Raw genomic sequence first — 24,110 nt, 5'->3', positions numbered from 1 at the left:
CCCAAAGGGGTCACGGCAGGACTCCTACCTAGGTGAGCCCTGGCCAAGACAAGCTCAGCGACCGGTCTTGGCTGTACAACTCGTAGGCGGCAGCCCGAGGATTCAGAGGTTGGGCCTGAGACCTGACCCAGTGAACCATGGGAGGGCGGGTCTGAGGCATCCTTGTATTTTAAGGAATCATCTGATGGGGAGCAGACTGGGGAGCACTGCTTGGAGTGCTCATCAGCTGCCTCCCTTAGTGCACAGCCCCCCCATGTCCAGTGTTCACCAGAGCCCTGCTGAAGAACAGCTCAGGGGGCCCTTCCATGACAATGAGGCAATGCAGGTAGGATTAGACTTTAGGTCTCTCCAGGGCCTGAGGCTGAGCCCGAGACTCTGCAGGCTCTTCAGAGAGGCCAGCTAAGCCAGGGTCCTGGCGCAGACCTCCTGGTTCAAACCCCAGCTCTGGGCCTGGCAAATCACTCAACACACAAAACACTGGCTCAGGCCTTGCCTTGGGGTTTGGTGGGCAGACCCCAGAATTGAGGTCTGTCAGAGCCCTCGGTGAAACCTTCCGGACTTCAGGGGGATCTGCTATCGCCAAGGAGTTACCCAGCCCTGAGACCCTAGTGATACAGTAATCCGTGCACCTCTCCATGAACATGCCGAGGAAGGAGTTCTAACTCATGAATGCTCTTATCACCACTGGCATTTGGACACAACGAAGAACTCACACTCCACGTCCAGGCAGCTGCAATCCTTAGAATGCAGTATGAAAAGATTTGAATCTCCCTACCACCCACCACCCTCCTCACCTCCCTCCGTCTCGAGACCCAGGTTGGACTATTTGCCTGGCAGGACTGGGCTGTCTTCTAGATTCAAGAGGGAGGGAGCTGCTGATGTCCAGGGAGCCAGCCACTGGGGAGAATGACGACGGGGCAGCAGGCTTTCCCTCTGTGGACCCCTGGAGGTCTGTCCACAGACCCCCCCTGGTCTGTCCACAGACTCCCCTGGTGGTTCGCGGGCACCACGTTCAATGGCGGGAGATGAAATCAAGGGAGTAGGTTTGAAACAAGGTGCTGGAATGGATAGGGAGGGGCACGTTCGGGTCTCAGGTCACACGTTGGCGGAGAGACTGGTCGGCTCTACGCGCATCTGCTGGCTGGACAGCGGGGACGAGGGACTGTCCCAGACCGTGGACTGTAGTGAAAGCAGTTCAGAACCCCTGAGCCTCATCCCTCTGCGTCTCCGTTTCTAATCTCTGCCAGGGCTCCCTCTTGTGTGAGGAGGGAATGCATGGAGTAATCACGTGCTTGGCGCCCATTGCTCAATGGACCAGCACCAGTGGGGGACTTGGGGGTCTGTGGCCATGGGCGTGATTCTCAGCTGGTCATGAAGTGCAGAGAGCCCTGGCACCCTGGTGCCGCTCTTGGCTCCCCACTTCCCCACCCGAAGCTCCAGCCCCAAGGCCGTACTTACCAGGATCCCGAAAGCCATGACTTTCAGCACACACTCCAGAGAGAAGAGGGAGGTGAAGACGATGTTGAACACCCTTAGAGCGTTCTCATAAGCAGGTGAGGCCCCGTAGAACTAGGGGAGGAAGAGGGAGAGGAGGAAGGACAGGTGGGCAGATGGCTGTCCTTTGAGGTGGGGGTGGGGGTGTCTCGGACCCTCGGCCTCGAGGTTGACCTTCTCCACCAACCTGACCCCAGACCGGAAAGGTCGAGCTCTTGGATTCAGGGTGGGGGGGACCCATTCTGGGGAGGCCAGCGCTTCATGGGCTCTCACATGCAAACATTCAAACCGCTTCCACTGAGCCCGACGCAGCTCCCTGGGTGCTGCCCACGCCAGGGGACACGGCATCTCCCGAGGCAGTCATGCTGCTTTGAGATCCCTCTCTTCCTTCTTTAAAAATAGTTTTTTTCTTCCTTCTTTTTAAATGACGTTTCAGGTGAAAAAAGCATACAGCTGTTGCTGCTTTTGGGTGCTCCAGACTCCCGGCTCCGATTCATAGCGACCCTGTGCCCACTGCCCGGTCCCGGACCGCCCCCACGTGGTTGCTATGGGGGAGCCCACTGTGGCAGCCACTGTGTCCATCCTCCTTGTCCAGGGCCTTCCTCGTTTTCACGGACCCTCTACCTTACCAAGCATGCGGTCCTTCTCCAGGGACTGGTCCAAAGTATGTAAGAGGAAGTCTCGCCATCCCTGCCTCTAAGGAGCACTCAGGCTGTACATCTTCCAAGACAGACCCGTTTGTCCTTTTGGCAGCCCGTGGTACCTTCCACATTCTTTGCCAGCACCACGATGCAAAGGCGTCTATTCTACTGCGGTCTTCCTTATTCAGTGTCTAACTTTCACATGCGTAGGAGGTCACTGAGAATCCCCTGGCTCGGGCCAGGTGCACCTTACGGTCTACAGACTGTGCAGTTGATGTTTCTGGAGCCTACTACGCATAGGAAGTCTTTGTGAGCCACAGAGAGAGGACTGGTCAGTTCCTGGCCCTGGTGGGAGGGTAGTGTCTTGAAACTGAGGCGGAGTTCGCTTACATATGCAGAGGATGACCATCAGAAGCAGAAGGACGGACAAAAAAGAGAAGCAGCGAGGCACCTCCTAAAGGAACTGTAACACAGGTCAAGGGCTGTAGCCTGGACGATAGCCTTAGGCCTGCAAGGGGCCTTTGGCTGAGCGGGTACCACCAGGCCTTACCACAGAGCCGGCAGTGACAGCAGAAATGCCAAGAGCAGGGAATAGGGCCTGCTAGTTTGTCTGGCAACCCTAAAGTCCTCACAATTTGGACCAACATGATGATAAATGGGGAAAAGACTGACGTCAAGGATTTTGTCTTGCTTGGATCCACAATCAGTGTTCATGGAAGCAGCAGTCAAGAGATCCAACGATGCACCGATTGGGTGAACCTGTCACACAAGCCCTCTTTAGAGTACTGAAAAACTTGGAGGACTAAGGGGCACCTGACCCAAGCCAGGGTACTTTCAATGGCCTCATAGGCATGTGGAAGTTAGACAGAGAATAAGGAAGACCACAGAATCGTCGAGGCGTTTGAATCGTGGTGCTGGAGAAGAGTAGTGAAAGTACCATGGACTGCCAAAAGAACAAATACGTTTGAGAAGAAGGATGGCCAGAGTGCTCCTTACAGAAAAGGCTGGCGAGACACCCTCTCACCTACTTTGGACAGGTTGTCAGGAGAGACCAGTCCCCGGAGAAGGACATCTCGTTTAGTTAAGTGGAGGGGCAGTGATGAAGGGGAAGGTTCTCAGTGGGATGGATGGACACAGCGGCTGCATCAATGGCTCACGCACAGGAACGATTGTGAGGATGGTCCAGGGCCGTGCAGTGCTTAATCTTTGCGTTTGTGTTTACTTTTATTTTGCACAGGGTTGCTATAGGTCAGAACAGACGATGGCACCTAACAACTGCAGCAGCAACAACAACAACAACAACAACAACAACAACATGCATGGTCAGTAGGAGCTGAGAGAGCTAGCCGGCCCTGAAGAAGGGCAGCGTGAAGTCTGGCTAGACCAGAGGATGCACACTGGTACAGATAGGAACCTGAAACAGGGAATCCAGGGCAGATGATCCCTACAGGACCAGTGCTGAGAGTGGCGATACTGGGAGGGTAGAGAGAGGGTGGGTTGGAAAGGGGGAACCAATTATCAGGATCTACATGTGACCTCCTCCCTGGGGGACGGACAATAGAAAAGTGGGTGAAAAGAGACATCGGACAGGGTAAGATATGACAAAATAATAATTTATAAATTATCAAGGGCTCATGAGGGAGGGGGGAGCAGGGAGGGAGGGGAAAAATGAGGACCTGATGCCAGGGGCTTAAGCGGAGAGCAAATGTTTTGAGAATGACGAGGGCAATGAATGTACAAATGTGCTTTACACAATTGATGTATGTATGGATTGTGGTAAGAGTTGTATGAGCCCCTAATAAAATGATTAAAAAAAAAAGAAGAAGGCCAGCGTGATCTCTCTTCACAGGGAGGAGCCTTCTCCACTTTACTTTGGGGGTTCCTGACCCTGATTCCCACCTGCACCCTGCTGCTTTCTTAATAACCCACGTCTGTGCGGTCTGTGTGGTCCCTGCACAGGATCAGGGAAACATCGGGCACACTCTGGGGGCTGGTGGGGGTCAGAGCTGGTAAAAAGCTTGGTGAGTGGAGTTAGGTCTGACCTCTGGCACATCGGGATCTTGATTTGCATGATTCTCCTGAAACCAGAAACATTCTTATTGTTTCTTTGGAGAAATGCCTATTGAAGGCATTTGCTCATTTAAAAAGCACGTGCGCATGGGTGTGTGTGTGTGTGTGTGTGTGTGTGTGTGTGTTGTTATTTCTTTCTTTACTCTTCTCAGAGCCGGATCATGAGTTGGAGCTGGTCAACAGTGGACAGGTCTCTACGGAGCACAAGACCCCCAGGGAGGTGCTCTCGCCTTAGGACATTGAACCATTTGAGATCAAAAGGGCATCTTTGACCCAAAGATGCAGTTCAAGAAGGCGAGGAAAGGAGGAGGCACGGGCACAGGAAACAGGGAAGAAGCGGGATAGGTGATGTTCCAGTACAGGGGTTGAGATCAGAGAGAAAAAGAGTCAGATCTTTGCTACTTTGTTCATGTTCTTTGTTGAACGCCATTCTCTAATCAGAACCCAGGCCAGCCTCTCGCCCTCACCTCCAGTTTATGAGAATGGGGTGGATGGGGCACAGCAACCCAGAAGGCGTGTCCATAACCAACGTGCCCGGCTTCCCTCAAGGTCAGTCAGGTGACTCTGAAGGAGCATGGAGAAGGCCTGAGGCCGGGTTCGGCTGGACAGCTCCAAGCTCAACAACTTATCTGTCCCAGACAGGTCTGGGGGGAACTAAAGCCATTGCAGTAAGGTCGATGTTTATTCCTGATCTCAGGCATGAACGACGATGTAGGACATGCTCCTCATTTCAGAAATGCATCCTCAAGGCCATTCTGACTTTTCTCCTCCGAGGAGGTCCCACGCCCTGGCCCGTTCCTCCTCCTCATCTCCCTCCTTAAACATTTCTCCAGGGTCTCGGGCGTTCTTTGAGCCAGGCCTTGGCTGGACCCCAGAAGTTCTGGGGTGACCCGGTCCCCCGGAAGTCACAGACTACTGGGGGAGACAGCTGGAGGCACCAGCATCGTGGGGAAGAGCAGGGGAAGGGTTTCAGCCCGTGGGTGTGGTGCAGTCACAGAGCTGGCGGGGTGGGGGCCGGGCAGGGCAGGTGGGGGGAAACCCAGGAGGACAGGGAGGGCCGGGAGGGGCGGGGTCGAGGGAGGTCTGGGCGGCTGGGAGGGGCAGAAGCTCACCTTCATCATGAGGACGATGGTGTTGAGGGCGATCATGGCCATGATGGTGTACTCGAAGGGCGGGGACACCACAAACTGCCACATGCGGTACTGAAAGCTCTGCTTGTTCTGGGGCATGTGGCGCGTCAGCGGCTTGGCGCTGATGGCAAAGTCGATGCAGGCCCTCTGTGGGAGACAGGCCGTGGGCGGGTCGCGGCGAAGCTCCCCGACGCCCACCTCCAGCTCATCCTCCCCGGCTGCTTTCTCCGAATCCCCATCCCCCTGGGAATCCAGCCTCTGCTAGACCTTGTGGGGACTCTCCCCAGCCCCCCAAGGGGATCTCGCTACCTCTCCTTAGCAACCATGCGGAATGGAACGGTGTGATCAATAGCCCCACTTTACAGGTGTGAAATATAAGAGGCAGTGAGAAGGGAAATCCCGCGGTTGAGGTAACACAGGCACCAAGTGGGACACCCGTCAGTTAAAACCAAAGTCTGATTTTGGAGCATAACCACTGTGCTCTCCAGCCATCTCCTCCTCCTCTTGGGTGGAGGGGGAGCAGGGGCCAGGGTGGAGGGGAAGCCCCAAGGGCCAGCAGAGCAGGGATGCTGCATTCTAGGCTCCTCACTGGGTTTGGATGAGGCCAGAGGGCCATGCTGGCGCCCTCTGGGGCACCGTGTCTTCCTTAGCAAGTCCCCTCTGTCTTTGGGGGTGGGGAGATGATACATCCCCATCCTGCTGGCTAATGAACTGTGAGCAGAAGTGATGTGGGCCAGCTCTGAGCACAAGTCTCAAAAGGTGGAGCAGAGCTGGCCTCACTCTGTGATCTGCAAGGTCCCAGCTTGCTCCGCCTGCCTGGGGCCAGGAGAGGTGACTTGAAGCAGAGCCGGGGCTGACCCGCTGTGGACAGGCACCGTGAGCAAGGAGGAAAGGCCTCTAGGAATGCCTGTAACAGAGGTGCTGGGGCTGTTCATTATTGCAGCACCACCTGGTCTGCGTGGGCTGATGCACACACCTGCTAGCTCACGTACTCCTGCTGCAAACCCCTGCAGGGCTGCCCCGCAAGTGGGGCCACTGACCAGAGAGGATATTGCTCTTCCCTCCCCTGGGACCACCAAAGCTGCTTCTTGTGTGTGTGTGCGTGAGAGAGAGGGGGGGGGGGGTCGGTCCTGACAGCTTAACCCACTGCTGCAGTCCCTGCTGACTCACGGAAACCCTAAGGACAGAGTAGAACTGCCCCATGGGGTTTCCAAGGATGAAGACAGCCTCATCTTTCTCCCACGGAGCAAGGCAGATGGGTGTGAAGTGAGAATCTTCCGCTTAGCAGTTTAACTAGGGAGCTTCCGGGGGGCAGGGGATGCAGTTGGGAAGCGGCACCTCATTCTTCTCCAGGCTGTACTCCTCCATCATCTTGTCCCCCTGCTCCTGGAAGGTGATGATGATCAAGGCCACAAAGATGTTGACGAAGAAGAAGGGGAAGACCACGAAGTAGACGACGTAGAAGATGGACATTTCCATGCGGTACCCCGGGCTGGGGCCCTGGTTCTCGAAGGTGGCGTCCACCGAGTGTTTGAGGACCCTGTGGGGAGCGGGTGAGGGAGGAGAGGGCCAGGAGAGAGGAGGCAAACAGTCAGAGGAGATGAAACAAAAGTAGTAACTGACTCTTGGTTCTAAAGACCACGGTGACTCCGTGGAGACACTGCACCGTCTCCTTGATCTCTGGGGAGTGGGGACAACACCACCGGCCACTTCAGCTGCCACACATGGGGTGTGTGTGTGTCAGAGGGGCCAGGTACTATGGTCTGCATTTTATTTATGCTCGAAGCCAGCCCCTCAGAGAGGTTTTTACTGGCTCCATTGGCACGCAAGGAAACTGAGGTTCTACAGTCTAGTGACTCTTCTGAGATCACCCACTCCAGAATGGCCAGCTTGCACTGTGAAGGTCCGGATCACAGGGATGAGAGGAAGAAGTCCAGGGTGCTGGAGGGAGGTGTGTTGAGCGAGCTATCTAACTCTGTGCAGGGGAAGGTGGGGGCTGAAGAGGTGCAACAGGGGAGTGTGTCTAGCTGCTGTGTACAGCTTCCTGGGTGTGCACTGCTCCAGGGCTATGTGTTTAAGGACGCCCCTCATGTTCAGACACGGAGGCTTTGTGTATTCATTCCAAGTGTTTTTTGGCAGGTGGGTGGCCAGAAAACGTCTCGTTGGCACAAAATCTTCAGGTATACATTGAGGTGTCCCTTGAAATGTTGCTCAAAGGTGCCTCATGGGTAGCAGTGGGTCCGTGTCTGTTGGTGGGCCCTGAGAATGTGCATGCTGGGCAGGTAGAAAGACTGGGAGGAGGAGAGAGGGGAGGATGTCGAGGGCAATGCTGGCTTCTACCAGGCCTTTAACCTGGTGGCTTCCTGATCTCTGGGAGGGACACTAGGTGAGGAAGGAAGGGCACATAGTGTAAAGGGCTCCCAAATTCAGTCACCCAGTTACATAATCTTTTTTGGCAATATGTCCGGATATAGAAATACAACAAAGCCGTAAGTCCACAATGAATAAAATGACAACATTATAAATTCTAGGCCCTTGCATGCCTTGGTCTTCTCTGACTCAACCCAGTCTGAGTTCTGGAGAAAATGACAGTAGGAAGAGGCCAAGTGGACACCCACACCTTAGAGGTTTGCGTTGTTGACCAGCAGAGAGACAGGGGCCTGCGTGCTTGCGCTCGCGTGCATGCGCGCGCGCACATGTGTGTGTGTGTGTGTGTGTGTGTGTGTGTGAGAGAGAGAGAGAGAGAGAGAGAGAGAGACTTTTAAAAACAGCAGCTGGTGGGGAGGAGAAATCCCTGGACACTTAGGATCCAGCAAGATGGCTGAGGAAAGCATGTCAGCTCCGACAGGTTCAGACACATGCTGGGGCCACTGTTCTGTGTGCAGCTGCTCTGGGGTCAATAGGATCCCACCTCACAAAGCCCAGGAGGAACCTCACCTCTCTGAGACTGCTCTTTTCTCAGGTTCTAAGGTCTTTGATTCTCCACTGCACCCTCGCCCCTGACCTCCGAGCACCTCCCACAGTGCTCGCCACCTCGCCACTTACTGGGGCCAGCCTTCCCCCGTGGACACGGTGAAGAGGGTCAGCAGAGCCCAGAGCACGTTGTCATAATGGAACTCGTACTTCTTCCACTCTCGGTCCCGGGCTTTCACCTCGTTCTTCTCATAGAGGAGATATTTGCCGCTGCCATGGAGAACAAGGCTGTCAGTCATCGCGGTGGGTGTGGGGTGGGCCTTTGCCCACCAAGGATAGGAGGAGGAAGAAGGGCGCATGCACATGGTCTCTGTGGCCCGGGAAACAGACTCAGAAACACATCTGCTGCAAAGGTTTAAATAAGGGATTGTGTACGTATGTTCATATCCCCAACCTGACAGATGTGGTGATGGGAAAATTCAGCAACCAGCTTATGGCTCCTTTTGGGGGATTGTGGGTGCAGCCACTGCACTAAACTCAGTGCCATTGAGTCGATGCTGACTCACAGTGACCCTATAGGACAGGGAAGACCTGCCCCTGTGATCTTCTGAGACTGTAACTCTTTACAGGAGTAGAAAGGCATTACAGCAAGCCCTACCTATCATATAGTAAACCAAAAGCAATACTGCATTTACAGAGGGACTTCAGAGATAATGGGAAATGAAGGTCCCAGGGGTGGAGAATCCCACCACATTCCCATTTAACTCACCTATTTGGCTGGTGCAAAAAAAAAAAAAAAAAGGATGTACCTTAAAGAATGACAGTGGATTATTGTAAACCTAATAAGGTGGTGACTCTAATTGCAGCTGTTGTTCTAGATGTGGTTTAATTGTTTAAACAAATGAATACATTTCTTGGCGTCTAATATGCAGTTATTGATCTGGTCAATGCCTTTTTCTCAATTCCAGCTTTAAAGAATCACCAAAAGCAGTTTTCCTTCAGCTGGTAAGGCCAGTAATATACCTTTACTGTCCTACCTCAAAGGAATATCAACTCTCCAGCCCTATGCCATAATTTAGTCTGAAGGAATCCTGATCTATTTCCCTTTCATGAGCTATTACACTGGTCCTTTACTTTTGTGTCATGATATTAGCTGGACCTTCTAAGGAGGAAGAAACATCAATGACTCCAGATGTATTGGTAAGATATTTACATGCTAGGGGTAAGAAATTACATTAAAACAATCCAAGCACTTTCCTCTTTAATGGAATTTCTAGGGGTCCAGTGGTGGTAGAGAAAGATGGGGCTTTCTACTCCTGTAAACAGTTACAGTCTCAGAAACCCACAGAGGCAGTTCTACCCTGTCCTACTTGATGGCAATAGGTTTTCAGTGGTGGTGGCGTATGTTGAGATGTTCCTACAAATATGAAGGATAAGTATTGCCTCTGGCTCCATGCACAAGTACACTGGAGGCACAGTGCTTGGTGGGTCTCTTTGGATTTTGGAGATAATATAACCCCCCTTTGAATTTGTGTCTTTGGACTCTTATCAAGCGTCTTACAAAGCTGCTAGTTTTGAGTGGGGCTCAGAATCAGGGCAGGCTATGCAAGCAGTTCAGACAGTCATTGCAAACCACTCTGTTACTTGGGCCATGTGATGTGGCTGGCCTAATGGTGCTTGAAGTGTTGGTGGCAGACAGAGGCGCTGTTTGGATTCTTTGGCAGCTCTGTTGGTGAACTGCAGTGCAGACTCTTAGGATTTTGGAGCAAAGCCATGGCATCTCCTGCAGGTAACTGCTCTCTTTCTCAGAAACAGTGCTTGGTTTGTTATTGGGCCTCAATAGAGACTAAACAGTTGACTACAGACCAGCAAGTCACCATGTGACCTGGGCTTCTCACCAGGAACTGGGTATTATCATAAAGTTGGATGTGCTCAACTTCTATCAATAAATGGAAGTGGTATGTATGAGGTCAGGTTCAAGAAGGACCTGAAGGCAAAAGTAAGTTACATAAAAAAATGACCAAAATGCCAAATGCCCTTGGTCTCCATTATCTTCCCTCTCTTAGTCCTGTTAGCGTAGTGGTTACAAGTTGGGCTGCTAACACAAGGTCAGCAGTTTGAAACCACCAGTGACTTTGTGGGAGAAAGATGAGGCTTTCTACTCCCGTAAAGAGCTACAGTCTTAGAAGCGCACAGGGGCAGTTCTGCCCTGTCCTACAGGTCGCTATGAGTCAGAATCAACATGATGGCAGTGAGTGTGTTTGCTTTTGGTATCAATCTGCAGCCATGTACATGAGCTGTTTATTTTAATCAGTTGACTGAGGGAGAGAAAACGTGTGGCTGGTTTATAGATGGTTCTGGGCCGTATGCCAGCACACCACTTGAAAGTGGATAGCCGCAACATTACAACCCCTTTTTTGGACCTCCCTGAAAGATGGTGGTGAAGGGGGATCTCCCACTGGGCAGAACTCAGAACAGTGCACCTTGGCTGCTCATTATACTTGGAAGGAGGAATAGCCATTTGTGCAATTGCATATGAATGAATGGGCTGCGGCCAATGGTTTGGCTGGATGGCCAGAACTTGGAAGGACCATGGTCAGAAAATGGGTGGCAAGGAGGTATGGGAAGAGGTATGTGGATAGATCTGAATGGGCAAAGAGGTGACGATATTGTGTATCATGTGGATCCTCACCAAAGGGTGACAATCAGCAGGGGAGGATTTTAACCATCAAGTGGATAGGATGCATCTTGTGGAAATCAGTCATCCTTTTCCCCAGTAGCTCCCGTCATTGTCCAACCGGCTCTTGAACAATGTGGCCATGGTGGCAGGGATGAAGGCCCGGCATTGGCTCAGGAACGTGGACTTGTACTCACCGACAAGGTCAATTTGGCTACAGCCACTGCTAAGTGCTAAATCTGCCAGCTGCAACAACCAACACTGAATCCCCAATAGGGAACCAGTGCTTTGTTCTTCCATATGGATTTGTGGGGGGAGGTCAGATGCACAGGCATTCCCCCCCCCCTGAGGGCGATCAGTTGCCAGGCTGCACTAGCCCTACTCCCTGCTGCTAGAGACAATGGGTTACCTCTCTCTGGAGCCTAAGGCCATTAGTTTGGTTCCTGTGGGCGGAGTTCACACCCAACTGATAATGGTTCCTATGGAGACCCAAAGTCAAGTTAAGCTACTACCAGAAATCTAGGATCCGCCCATCTTGCTGCATGTACACCCCCAATCCCTCCTCCTTCTATAGCGTGTATATCCCTAGATCACCCCCTCCCATCACTGTAATACCTGTAGCACAACCCTTTCCTGTGACGTATGTCTTTACCTGTAATGTGGGGGCTTGCACGTCCCCAACGTCCCCAGAGAGTATAAAAGCTTGGGGAGCATTAAAGTTCTCTCTCCCTCCACATGGATTACCAAGCGGGGCTGAGGTGAGCATGCTACCATGAAATGTGTCTGACTCCATTTATTTCTCTATATCCCTTTTATCTCTCATGCTCTCTATAACTTTACTATAATATTTACTTATTATCGCTGTACAATTGCGCCTACCAAACCCGTAGTGATTGTGCTAGGAGCTGGCTTCTTCTGGCATGGATTTGCCTTCCATGCATGCTTTGCTTCTGCCAAAACGGCCGCTTTTCGACTTACAGAATGCCTTTTCCACCATGAAGGTATCCCATAGCATTCCCTTAGATCCAGGGACTCTCTTCACAGCAAATGGGCCCAGGCCCATGGAATTCACTGGTTTTACCACGTTCCTTCCCTTCACGTGGAAGCAGCTGCCTTTATAGAACAATGGAATGGCCTTCTAAGGACATGGCAACAACATCAGCTAGGTGTCAATACCTTGCAGGGTTGGAGAAATGTTCTCCAGGAAGCTGCATATGCTTTAAACTAGTGTCCAACATAGGGTGCTGCTTTTCCCATTGCTAGGGTTCGTGAGTATAGGAGTCAAAGGGTGAAGCCGGGCCTGGCACTTATTATTAGCTCCAGTGAATCACCTGAACATATTCTGCTTCCTGTCCCCACTCTGTATGCGCTACAGGTCCAGGGGTCTTAGTTCCCAAGGGAGGGATGTTCTCACTAGGAGACACAACATTGGTTCCATTGAAGCGGAAGTGGACTGCCACCCAGCCTTTTTGGGCTCCTCGTGCCTCTGGATTGACAGGCAAAGAAGAGAGTTATTGGACTGGCTGGTGTGACTGATCCTGACGACCAAGGGGACTTGGACTGATTTACATAATGCAGATAAGGAAGCGTGTGCCTGCAGTAAGAAGATCCCTTAGGCCAGCGGTTCTCAACCTTCCTCATGCCGCCGCCCTTTCATACAGTGCCTCATGCTGTGGTGACCCCCAACCATCAAATTATTTTTGTTGCTACTTCATCACTGTTTTGCTACTGTGATGAATCATCATGTAAATATCTGATATGCAGGATGTATTTTCAGTGTTACAAATTGAACATCATTAAAGCATAGCGGTGAATCACAAAAACAATATGTAATTGTATATTGTGAAATATTTATTTCTAATGACAAATCAATGACATTTTGTCTGGAAGCATGGTGTAGCATTGGGCAACAGTCTTCACACCGGGTACTCATATGTGGGCGTATCTGCATGTGGGGGGACCTGCCTGGAGACGGGTAGAGGAGCAGTTTCTCAGTTCCTAAGACCATTGGAAATATGTGTTTTCCAATGGTCTTAGGCAACCCCTGTGAAAGGGTCATTCAACCCCCAAAGGGGTCGTGGCCCACAGGTTGAGAACTGCTGCCTTAGGCTGTCTCATACTGCCATGTCCTGGGATTAAACCCAATGGAAAACTACTGCTACCCAAATGACCGATGACCCAGACAGACCCTGGATAGAAGGAAGGTTTGGGTCACTCCATCAGGTAAAGAACCATGACCAGCTGAGGTGCTGACTGCGGGTGAAAGGAATGTAAAATGATGGTAAAAGAAGTTAGTTTTAAATACCAGCTATGGCCATGTGACCAGTTATGGAAATAAGAACTTTAATTATTCTTTTTTACTTCATGTTGTCACATCTGTGTGTGTATGTATCGTACAGACAAAGAGGCTTAAAATTTTTTTTTGAGAAATGAAATGAAAAGATAATGGAATTACCATACTATTAGATTATATCTTTAGTATCTCCCTTTTTTTATTCCATTACTTACTATAAGATGCAAACTAGGCTGGTGTATTTTAAGTTGTGTGCATGCTCATTGCATTAATGTTAGGTGGATGTATGACTATAATAATTTTTATTTTTAGATTCTGTATGGTTTAAGGAGACAGAAAGGTCCCGAATGGACAAGGGGTGGACTACTATGATTAAGCTTATGTGTTAGCTTGGCTAGGCCATGATTCTCAGGGGTTTGACCGTTATATAATGATATAATTTGGCAGTTAAGTAATTATGTCATGATCTTCCATTTTGTGATATAACATAGTCACTTCCATGATGTGCTCTGATGTGATCAGCCAATAAATTGTAAAGAGATTTGGCCTGAATCCAATATAAATGGACTTTCTGGGAAAACTCACTGTTTTTCACTTATTCTGTATCCTGCATCCTGCTGGTCATCACCAAATCATGGGGATTTAGCTAGCAGTCTGCTGTACTGCCTTCCGTTTGGGGAATTCATTTGCCTCTGTAGCAAGCTGATGAGCCAGCAGCTTACCATTTTACCTGCTGAACCTGAGATTCATTGACTTCCAGAGCCTATGAGCCAACAGTCTGCCATCAACTTCAGCAGTTATGAGAGTCAGGAGATGCCTCCGGCCTGAAGTCTGACCCATGGGCTCGGACGTGCCAGTCTCTACCACTGTGTGAGTCACTTGAGATAAATCTCTCTCTCTGTCTTCTCCTCGCTTGCCCTCCCCTCCTCCCCTCCCTTTCCGCTTCTCTTCTCTTCATTCTCTCCAACCCCCCTCCATGTTTTGCTTCTTTGAAGGTCCTAGCCAAAGATAACCCCCAAACCAGACTTTCCCCTCCTACCTCAGGGTTTGACAGGTGATAGCCCAGTAGCCAAATAGGACCCCTGTCTGTTTCCGTCCTGTCTATGCACTGAGAATGTTTTTCACATTTTTAAATGGTTGCAAAGAACTCTAAAGAGACAGTATATTTCATGATGTGTAACAATTATATGAAATTCAAATTTTAGTTTCCAGGAATAAAGTCTCATTGGAAGGCAACCACGCCCATTTAGTTGGGAATCACCTGTGACTGCTTTTGTGCTACAAGGGCAGAGCTGAGTCATCACAGCAGGAGCGATGGCCCACCAAGCTGAGACTCTGGATGGTTTGGCTCTTTAGGGAAAAGCTTTGCTGATTCCTGACCCTGGGGATGTACGTCTCTTTATCATCATTATTTACCTTACCTGTTACAGCTAGCCACATGTTTCTCTGTAGAAGCATAGCCTATGGCTATAGAGAAGCCTTAGCTCAGCGAGGGGGTTAAGTTGCATGCAGTATATGGGTTATACAACCTCGATGAAATGAAAAACAATGATTCTGAATCTTGAAATACCCCTAGCTCCAAAGGTTTCGGACGGGGGTTCTTGGATGTGTCTCGCTCGCTTGACGAAGGCAGTGGTGGCTCAACTAACGAGCTGGCGGATCATGCTCTAGTTGGCACTGACTTCAGTTCCAAAACCCCTTTTCTTTCGACTCCAGATCCAAGTTGGATGCAGTTGTCAGATCACTCCCAACGCCCGTGACCCCAGTCCCCAAGCCCAAGTGGCCAGCACCACTCCCCACGCGCCCACCCAGTGAAGATGTTCAGGAGACGGGACCCACCGGCAGTCCTTCTCAAACTCCTTGGACTCGTCTGTGCAGTGGAAGAACTTCCCCTTGAAGAGCTGCACGGCCACCACGGCGAAGATGAACATGAAGAGCATGTAGACGATGAGGATGTTGAAGACGTTCTTGAGCGAGTTCACCACACAGTCAAACACGGCCTGGGGGGCAGGGGTCAAGAAAAGGCATCAAGGGCCGGGGGCTGCCCAGCCACCCCCTCAGCGACCCAGAATGCTTAAGTGTCCATTTGCGGGCCAGGGCATGAGTGAAGGCCCTCATTAAGGTCATACAGCTCTGAGAAACATTCGGGTTAGACTCCAACGTGGGTGTTGCTACATCTAAAAATCCCTGAGCTCACCCCCTGGGGCTTCTTCCAGAAGCAAGCACGTGGCTCTTTGGGGAAAGAAGGAGGTGCTCAATGAGAGGCCACTTCCTGTTAATCATGAGCCCATCCTGCCCTGGGTGATCCATCTGGCTGGGGCTGGGGTCCATGCCCTTTACCCAAAGGCCAGTTGATGGCTCTCTGGAGCTGAGCGATGTCTCCTTGGGTGAGATCGCTAATATGCCAACTTGACTAGAATAGCGCCCAGTTGTTGGCAAAGACTCCTCATTTTTATAAAGTAGCCAAATGTGAGCTACAACCAGTCTGCCTCAAGCCATATCGGAGGGTTTCAACCAAGCCATCGATAGAGCAAGACGGGGTCTCCCATCGCCAAACTATAAACAGACATTTTTCCAGGACACACTTTCGCTTTACTCTTCTCATTGCTTGACCTGTGGGGTTTTAGGGCCCAAGCCTGAGGGGATTTCCTGTCTGTCCTCTGGACCTGCGCATTTTGGACTTTGCTAGACCCCAAATCATGTGTACCAATTCCCTTAAGTAATCTCTAGTAGTCTACCTTTGGGGGAGCCCTGGTGGTTACATGTTGGGTTGCTAACCTTAAAGTCTGTAGCTAGAACCCTCCAGCTGCTCTGAAGGTGAAAGGTGAGGCATTCTACTCCCATAAAGAGTGACAGCCTAGGAAATCCACAGAGGCGGCTCTCCCCTGTCCTACAGGGTTGCTACGAGTTGGAATCGATTTGATGACAGTGAGTTTGGTTTGGATTGCTCTTATCTTCTATCTCTCTGTGTATCATCTGCATCCCTATCTATCTCTCTACTGTATGTCTGTCTTTTGCCTCCTATAACATCTATCTATCTATCATCTTTTGTATAACTGTATTCTGTCTGTTTGTGTATCATCTCTCTCTTCTGTATGTTTATCTATCTATCCACCCATCTATGTATCTATCTTTTGCATGTCTACCTGTCTAGATATCTATCTACTTAGTTGTTTCCATAGAGAACCTCATGTCGGACACTGTGCCTGGGGAAAATGGAATGGTTCCATCCAGAGAAGACTGGGGTCCTGGCCCAGAATGTCCCCCTACCCATGCCTGAAGTTCTGCACTTGCCCTTCAGACATGACCGGAGGCTTTTCAGAGCAGCCCGCCTGGTTCCATTCACTCCTAATTGAGTGGGTGCTTCCTCACCACATCAGGGACCATGGATCATCACACCCACTGGAATTCCAAGCAAACACCATACATGAAGAAAGCTAAAGGTCATTACAAAGAAAGAAAGAAAAGACCAAAGTGGAAACGAAGAGCGTCTTGAATGAGGGCGGCTAACGAGGCAGGAAGCAAGGATGAAGTCAAAGAGCTTCAGATTTTCAAGGGCGGCTCCCGAGGACCAAGCGAAGCATTTGTACGAACTGTGGAAAGGCTCCGAGTTGGAAAACTAAAAGGGAAGAACACACTCTGTGTGTTTCGAGCCGAAAGGATTGAAGGAAAGAATTCAAGCCCCCACGTTGTAATATTGACGGATTCTAGAGGCAAACTAGAATCCTATGTGAGGGGAGCAAACGGTCAAGAAAAAGACAGGAAAGAAAATACCAAAATGGACGTCGAAAGAGACTCTTAAACTTGAATGAAGAAAAAGCTAAAGCGACAAGAAGGAGAAAAAAAGATGCCGTGAAAGAGTGAAAGAGTTGAACCCACAATACAGTTTTGCTTGCTGAAATCCAAAAGGACTTGAAGCATTTACTGTTGAAGATCAAAGAATACATCCTTCAGTGTGAGTTGCATCTCAAGGTAAAGAAAACAAACAAACAAACAAACAAACAAACAAACAAACAAACAAAAACCCTTCACAACTGGCCCAGCAAACAACTGGAATATTCTTTAGCAGTGAGGATGGCGTGACTTCATTACTCATCCTTCAGGAGGGACCAGTCCCTGGAGAAGGACATCGTGCTTGGTAAGCAGAGGGCCAGAAAAAAAATGAAGGCTCTTGATGAGATGGCTTGACACAGTGGCTGCAGCAATGGGCTGAAACACAGCACTTGTGAGGATGATGCAGGACTGAGCAGCATTTCGTTCTATTGTGCAAGTCAGAACTGACTTGACAGCACCCATCCACAACCACAACCACAACCACAACAACATAGGGACAAATGTTAAATGATGCAGGAAGCCTTAGAAAGAAAAAATGGAAGGACTATACAGAGTCCCTGTACTAAAAAGAATTGGTTGAGGTTCAACCATTTCAGAAGGTAGCAGATAGTTAAGAAACAATGGGCTTGAAGGAAGAAGTCCAAGCCACACTGAAGGCATCGGTGAAAAACACGACCTCAGGAATCGCTGGAACACCAATCGCAATGCTTCCACAAACAAACGCAACGATGCAAATGTTCACATGTCTGTGTCAGGTTATTTGGAAGACAGCTACCTGGCCAACTCATTGGAAGAGGTTCACATTTGTGCCCATTTCAAAAAAAGGTAACCCAGTGCAGTGCAGATATTATTGAGCAGCATCATGACTATAACTTGCAAGTAAAATTTTGCTAAAGTTAATTTAAAATATGGTTGCAGCAGCACTTGGACAAGGAGCTGACAGAGATCCAAACCAGATGCAGAAGAGGTCTTGGAGTGGGGGATTTCCCTGCTGACATCGGAAGGGATCGTCATTGAAAGCAAAAAATACCAGAAATCTATTTTCTCTTATTGCCAATACACAGGTATTTGACTGTGACTCACAACAAATGATTAATAGCATGAGAATGATACCTCCAGCATACTGAATTGTACTTACGCAGAATCTGTACATAGACCAAGAAGCCGTTGCTTGAAAAGAATGTTGTGATTTAAAAAAAATACTTATCCCATCTGTATGTGGGCTAAAGAAATCTGAGAAGTGGACTCTGAAGAAGGCTGGAGGAAGACTCATGTGAGGCAGCGATTTACTTAACGTGCTTCTTCTTAGCACAGTCCTGTAACTCCCACACAGTGACTGGTGGGACCATGCGGATGGGCTGTAGTTCCTGGTTTCTTGCTGGGTCTGAGTTAAGAGTAGTTCTGTAATTTGGTGTCAACTTGAAATGTAGGGGTGGAGGCTAGCCTGTCAATCAGGTCAGAGCCTGATGGTGCCTCCTTGTGGGTGTGACCCTCCTCATAAGGAGGGTGCTGGGAACCTCCTCTCTCTCAGCCTTCAGCTTCCTGTTGAGGAGCCACACGGAGACTTGTGTGAGTTCTGGAGATGCGCCCACTGCCATTGGATCCAAAAGACTTTGCACCCACCTTGCACCCTGCATTCTGCATCATGGCATGTAGCTGCGTGAGTCTGAAGAGGGGTTTATGGACCAGTATTGAACTTATGGATTTGATCTGGACTGGGCTGGGATGTTTTCCTGCTATATAGCTACTATGTGATATAAAGCTCTCTCTTACACATATATGAATGTCTCTGGATTTCTCTAGTCAGCCCGGCCCAATGCAGCAGGAAAGATGCTGATAGGACTACATGGTACAGTTGTGAGGGATTGCTAACAGAGTTATTTGTGATTGTGAAAACTTGGAACTCTAAGTTTGGTCAATTTTGCTATTCTGTTGGGAATAAAAGGAACCATCTCAGAAGCAGGAAAGTGGGGAATCTTACTACTATTAAGAACAATTTGCCCAGAGTAGAACATGTCCTTTAGACTTCAAGATTCCTGTCCACTGAAGCTCCTCCTCACTGCAGGAGACAGAGAGCCACAACACCAGAGATGGTGAGAGATGGCAGAGAAGTGGTGCAGGGGTGGCAGCAGCGCCAAGAGCATGAGGCAGAGTGGTGAGCTTCCTGGTCCAGAGGGAAAAAACCCTGAATGTTTACAGGTAGGACACTCGCTTGTGGAGTGGAAGCCTCTAGGCACTTAATTTGGGGAGCAAGGTTTGCTGATTCATGGAGCTAGAGCCAAACACCATTGGGCATTTATCAGAAGTTTAAGTGAACTCTGTAGCATTGCCCTAGCAGGGCAGAAGCCAAGGGGCTGCATGGCTGAATCAGAGAGAGGCCTGTCTGCAGGCACGGCTGTCCTAACTAAAGAACTTTATTCTGAGCATTTCTGATCCTGAAATACAACCTGCTCATTTCCCTCATTAGTCCCACAATCGTAAGTATGGCTGGAGAGCTCTGTGTGGCCAATGCAATGAATTATTAACGCCAGCAGAAAAGAGTGTGTGCAGTTGAGGTCAGAGTTGACAAAGGCAGTCAGAGGAGGGTGGAGGCATGCTTGATCTCTGCCTCATAGGAATCAGAAGTGTTAAATGAATGCATTCAGTGGATCCATTCAGCTGGTTTCGGATCTCTGCATCCACCAGCCTGTGCCCCTGCTGCCCTGGCTTTGTCATCCTGCATCCTGTTCATCACCTTCCATGAGTCGGGAGTTAACCTGACTTGAACCAGGCTGGACTTACCTATTTCTACAATGGTATACACCGCGTTTTTGGATAGAAATCTCTTTCTGTCTGCGCCGCAGACAAGCATCAGCGGTCCTGCTTCTTGCAAGAACCCAACCTAACACACACACACACACACACACACACACACACACACACACCCATGACTGTGAGGGTGGCACAGGGCAGGGTTTTGTTTCCTGGTACATAGGGTCACTGTGAGAAGGAAAGGATGGATGGCACCTAACCACAACGTTGGAAACCCACCCTCACCCATGCGGCATGCTTCAGCAGCGTGCTTTCTGCTCACCTGTTCACAGCAGCCCTGACAAGCCACGCAACACCCTCCAGTCTCACCTTGAGCTTCGGCAGCCGCTTGATGGTTTTAAGAGGTCGTAGCACCCGGAGGACTCGGAGGGATTTAATTGTGTTGATGTCCTTTCCTTTGCTATTGCCACTGTGGAGGAATGTGAGGGTGGGGAGGAGGGCAGAGAGGAATGGAGGTCAGGCTGGGTGGTGGAGGCCCATAGCTCCTACAACCCCACCCTTCCAAGTTTAAGAGTACGGGGTGCCTGGCAGGGCCCTGCCCTTCTTGAGTGTGTGGTCCAGTCCACCTGCTGATTTTGAGCCTGGGAGCAAGGGAACAGATGGTTTCGTCGTGGTTCTGGGCTCCGGGTTTGTTGAATGAGAGCTGGCAGGCGCCAGCCTGGAGCTGCAGGGCCCACTGCCACCTGTTTGGGCCTGAGCAGGTGCGCAGGGTACCCTCAAACCCACCCAAAGGGAGCTTGATGCCCCCTCGGCAGCCCCGAGACAGCTGTTATTTCCAGCATAGCCCCCAGTCCAGAGTTTGGAGGTGCTGTGCTGGCACGGACGTGGTCTTTGGGAGACTCTTAGAAAATGGGATCCCGCCTCCTCCCACAAGATTCAGGAAGATACTGGAAGTGGCCCTTAAACCAAGATCCCCTCTGCCAACAGCCCACAGGGGAGGGAAGGACCTGACCACCAGGGGCTGATGTCGAATCAACATCCCATTTTTGAAGCCAGAGAACTTCTTAGTTCAGTCCAGGGTCTGTGTAGCCCGAGCTAAGCAGTGCAGGTCCCAGGGCTACCACAACTGCCTAGGACAGCCATGATTCAGCCCTCGTTAAGAGAAGGCAGGCTTTGGGTATGACCATCAAGGTGCTTACGGTTAATGAAACTCATCACCCACCCAGGTGCCCAAGCCTGAGACCCGACCGAGAGTCACGTTCATTGTCCTGTCCCCACTGGGTCCCTCCCCTCAATGTCTGCACCACCTTAGGGTAGACCCCTGTGACCCATCTCCCGACTCTTTCTCCTGCACACAGAGGTCAGGGCCATGTCACTGCCCTGTTCAAAATCATCCCAGAACATCTGACTTCCTGAAAGAAGAGCCAAGGGCAGTGGGGGCTCTTCAAGGTCTAGTCCAACCTGCCTTCTGGTTCTCAAACACTGCTCTCCTCTGAGCCCCAGCCGGACTCATCCACCTCTGTCTGCTTCTGCGGGCACTGTTCCCCTGGGCAGAAATACACCCCCCCCACCCCCGCCTCCCTACCACAGAACCACATGGTCTTCAAGACCCCAATGAAATGTCCCTTTGTCCAGCACCCTGCCCTGCCTGCCCTGGGCCCCACCGGCCCTGATCTATTGACGGATCACTGCCTGGGAATCATCTTCGTTTCTGCTCTGGCGTCCCACTTTGGACAGAAAACTCCCCAGAGGCTTCGACCCGTGCCCTGTTCCTCCACATGGCTCCCATCTAGCTTGTGCCTGTGTGAGTGGATTCGAGCCTCTGAGCGCTCGTGGCAAATGCCTCCCCCTGCAGGTCCCTCGCAGACACCAGCTGCCAAGAGGCCTCCACCACGCAGACCGAGTGTGCAAAAGCACCCTTCTTTATGCCATCTGCTTTTGAAGGGCCCCTCCTCTCTCTTTCCAAGTAACAGAGAGGGGAAGTAGGCTTGGCGCAGACACGCTGCTGAGGGGGGAGTACAGGTCTCACAGCTGGCTTTCCTGTTTCGTTTTTTAAGCCAGAAGTCTCTGTCAGGTGCAGTCACTAAGGGCCGTGCCACCAAAGAACTGGCTCACCCAGGGAGACGTGCCATTTCTTCTCCGGGAGATGCGAGGAGGTCTTCCCGGCCTTACAAGCGCTTGCTCATTGGTCCCTTTCCACGGAGATGCTTACTGTATGGGGCTCAGCTTACTGCCCGGGGTCTCTTCCGTGCGTAGCAACACAGATCGTGAGAGGACGACAGAGTTTCCTGTCCCCCAACCCACTTTGGTTTAAAGTACGTGCTGGTAGAAGACGTGCCAGGCAAGTGGACAGCCCGGTGGCACGGTGGGTACGTGCATCAGACCTGGGTGTGTCTGGCAGTGTGTGTGTTTGGGAACACCCCGCAGGGTGCGCGTGGCCACTGAAAGGGCAGGTCTTGGGGGGAGCGATGATTCCACAGTTTCAGATTCTATAGTTGCTCTTTCGAGGAAACGGCTTCTTTTCCCCTCCCCGCCCTTCCCAGTGGCTGAGGCACCGAGGAACACACAGATGGGTGCCCACGGACAAGCACCAGAGGGGAGGCATGAGTTTGTCAGCGAGCATGTGCCCCCAGGGGCCCTGCCCTGAGCAGCAGAGATTGTGAGGCCTGCCCTCCGGTAGGCAGGGACGCTTAGTGCCCTGGGCAGGGCGGGGGCACCCTCAGGGGCAGACAGCTCAGAGTCTGGGCCCTGGTGGGAGGAGGCAGTGCCAAGGCCGTGGGGGCTCCTCCTCCCCTGGGAACAGGCTAAGGGGCTCTGGCCACGTCCCTGCTCTGGGCCAGCTGCAGGGACATCGGGGCCAGGCAGACTACCCCAGGGCAGAGAGAACGAGAGACAGAACAAGAAATAGAGAGAGAGATCGACAGAGAGACTTTACCGTGTACTGCTCCTGGGTGAGGTGGCGTCGGAGGGAGAGACAGATCGTAAGCGACCTCAGAAGAAAGAACATAGGACACAGACGTACACGCACGCAGCACACACGCACACCTGAGTGCCTCCCGCCTGGCCTGGCCTGGGCACTAGGAGGGGCCATCACAGGCTCGGGCTCAGGCTGCCTGATGTCCCTCCTTCCATCTGGAAGCCTCTCATTCAGGCCCCCCACCCGCACCCTCTGCAGAGGCCCTTGGTGCTGTCCGACAGCACCAAGAAAGCCAAATTTCCAAGTAGCAGGATGGCCAGACAAAGGGCATCTGGCAAAGGCAAGGCCGCCACTGAAGGTCACTGCCAAGAGTTGGAGAAATCCTCGTTTCTCCAGAAGGTCTGGTGCTGGAAAGTTCTGGAATGTCTTAAAGATGACATCTTTGGAGTTGAGAAAGGGGGATGGATCTGGGCTTGAATCTTGGCTCTGCCCTGTGTCACCCTCATCTGTGAAAACAAGCCTGGGGGATTCTGAAGCTCAGAAAGTGGTAGCCACGGCTCTGGTGTCTCCCTAACGTGTGGGAGAGGGGGTTGGGTAGCACTTCCAGCTTGGGATGGAACTGGGTGGAAAGTGCTGAAAAATGGGGGTCGGGGAGCTAGAGCGAGCCGGGCACATGGCTGCCACCAAGGTGTTTGCTGTGGCCCCTGGCTTGACTGGGTTTTGAAGCCTCGGCTTGGTTACATCAAGGCCAGATGTCAAGGCTGCAAAGACTCCTGGGACATCAGGATGGCGGGAGCCTTGCCACCAGGCAGGCAGTAAGAGCCGACTGAATCATCAACACCCTCACCCACCTACCTCCCTTGCCATCGAGATCATTCTGAAAGATGACACAATGGCTTACATGTGGCCCAGTGATTCCCACTGGATTCCGCCTCCTTGTTCTTTTGGCCTATATCATAAGTCCCCAACTTTATTTGGCCTACCACCCCACCCCCACTTTCAGGAACAACAACAACACAAAACAAAAGCTCAGCACCTCCCCAGCAGTTAAAAACGTTTGTACTGTAACCCCTAATCCAGGATACAGTGTCCGTATCTGCGTTTGCAGTCCCCTGGACCATTCCAGCATCCCCAGGGGGCAGGATGGCCCACTTTGGAAAAAAAAACCACTCTGGGCTAGCGTGGAGGCTTTCCAAGTTCAGTGCGCTTGGGAATGCATTACTGCACACGGTGGCTGCAGCAATGAGCTCGACAGAAGGACCATTGTGAGGACGCTGCAGGACGGGGCGGTGTTTCGTTTGGTTGTGTACAGGGGGCTCTATGGGTCAGAACCGACCCGACAGCCCGTCCCGTCCCCACCGCACCAGGTGCTTAAGGAATTTTTGGATTC

General features: G+C 51.2%; 1 protein-coding gene across 1 annotated transcript in view; it reads right to left on the bottom strand.

Annotated features, from left to right (window-relative positions):
- The window catches only part of CACNA1A (calcium voltage-gated channel subunit alpha1 A), a gene marked incomplete at its 3' end in the record, with an annotated part of 251,525 nt that overhangs the window by 34,472 nt on the left and 192,943 nt on the right, over positions 1-24,110 (bottom strand). The window contains exons 24-30 of the mRNA XM_045289704.1: positions 22,739-22,750; positions 20,173-20,272; positions 15,058-15,218; positions 8,381-8,518; positions 6,674-6,875; positions 5,318-5,482; positions 1,459-1,569 (exon numbers count right to left, since the gene is read on the bottom strand). Coding sequence (XP_045145639.1) covers positions 1,459-1,569; positions 5,318-5,482; positions 6,674-6,875; positions 8,381-8,518; positions 15,058-15,218; positions 20,173-20,272; positions 22,739-22,750 — 889 coding nt within the window. The remainder of the gene's footprint in view (positions 1-1,458; positions 1,570-5,317; positions 5,483-6,673; positions 6,876-8,380; positions 8,519-15,057; positions 15,219-20,172; positions 20,273-22,738; positions 22,751-24,110) is intronic.

This window comes from Echinops telfairi, unplaced genomic scaffold (genome assembly GCF_000313985.2).
Source record: "Echinops telfairi isolate 266 unplaced genomic scaffold, ASM31398v2 ScPeMD7_30;HRSCAF=105, whole genome shotgun sequence".
In the NCBI taxonomy this organism is placed as follows: domain Eukaryota; kingdom Metazoa; phylum Chordata; class Mammalia; order Afrosoricida; family Tenrecidae; genus Echinops; species Echinops telfairi.
This window is presented reverse-complemented; position numbering and strand designations above follow the sequence as displayed.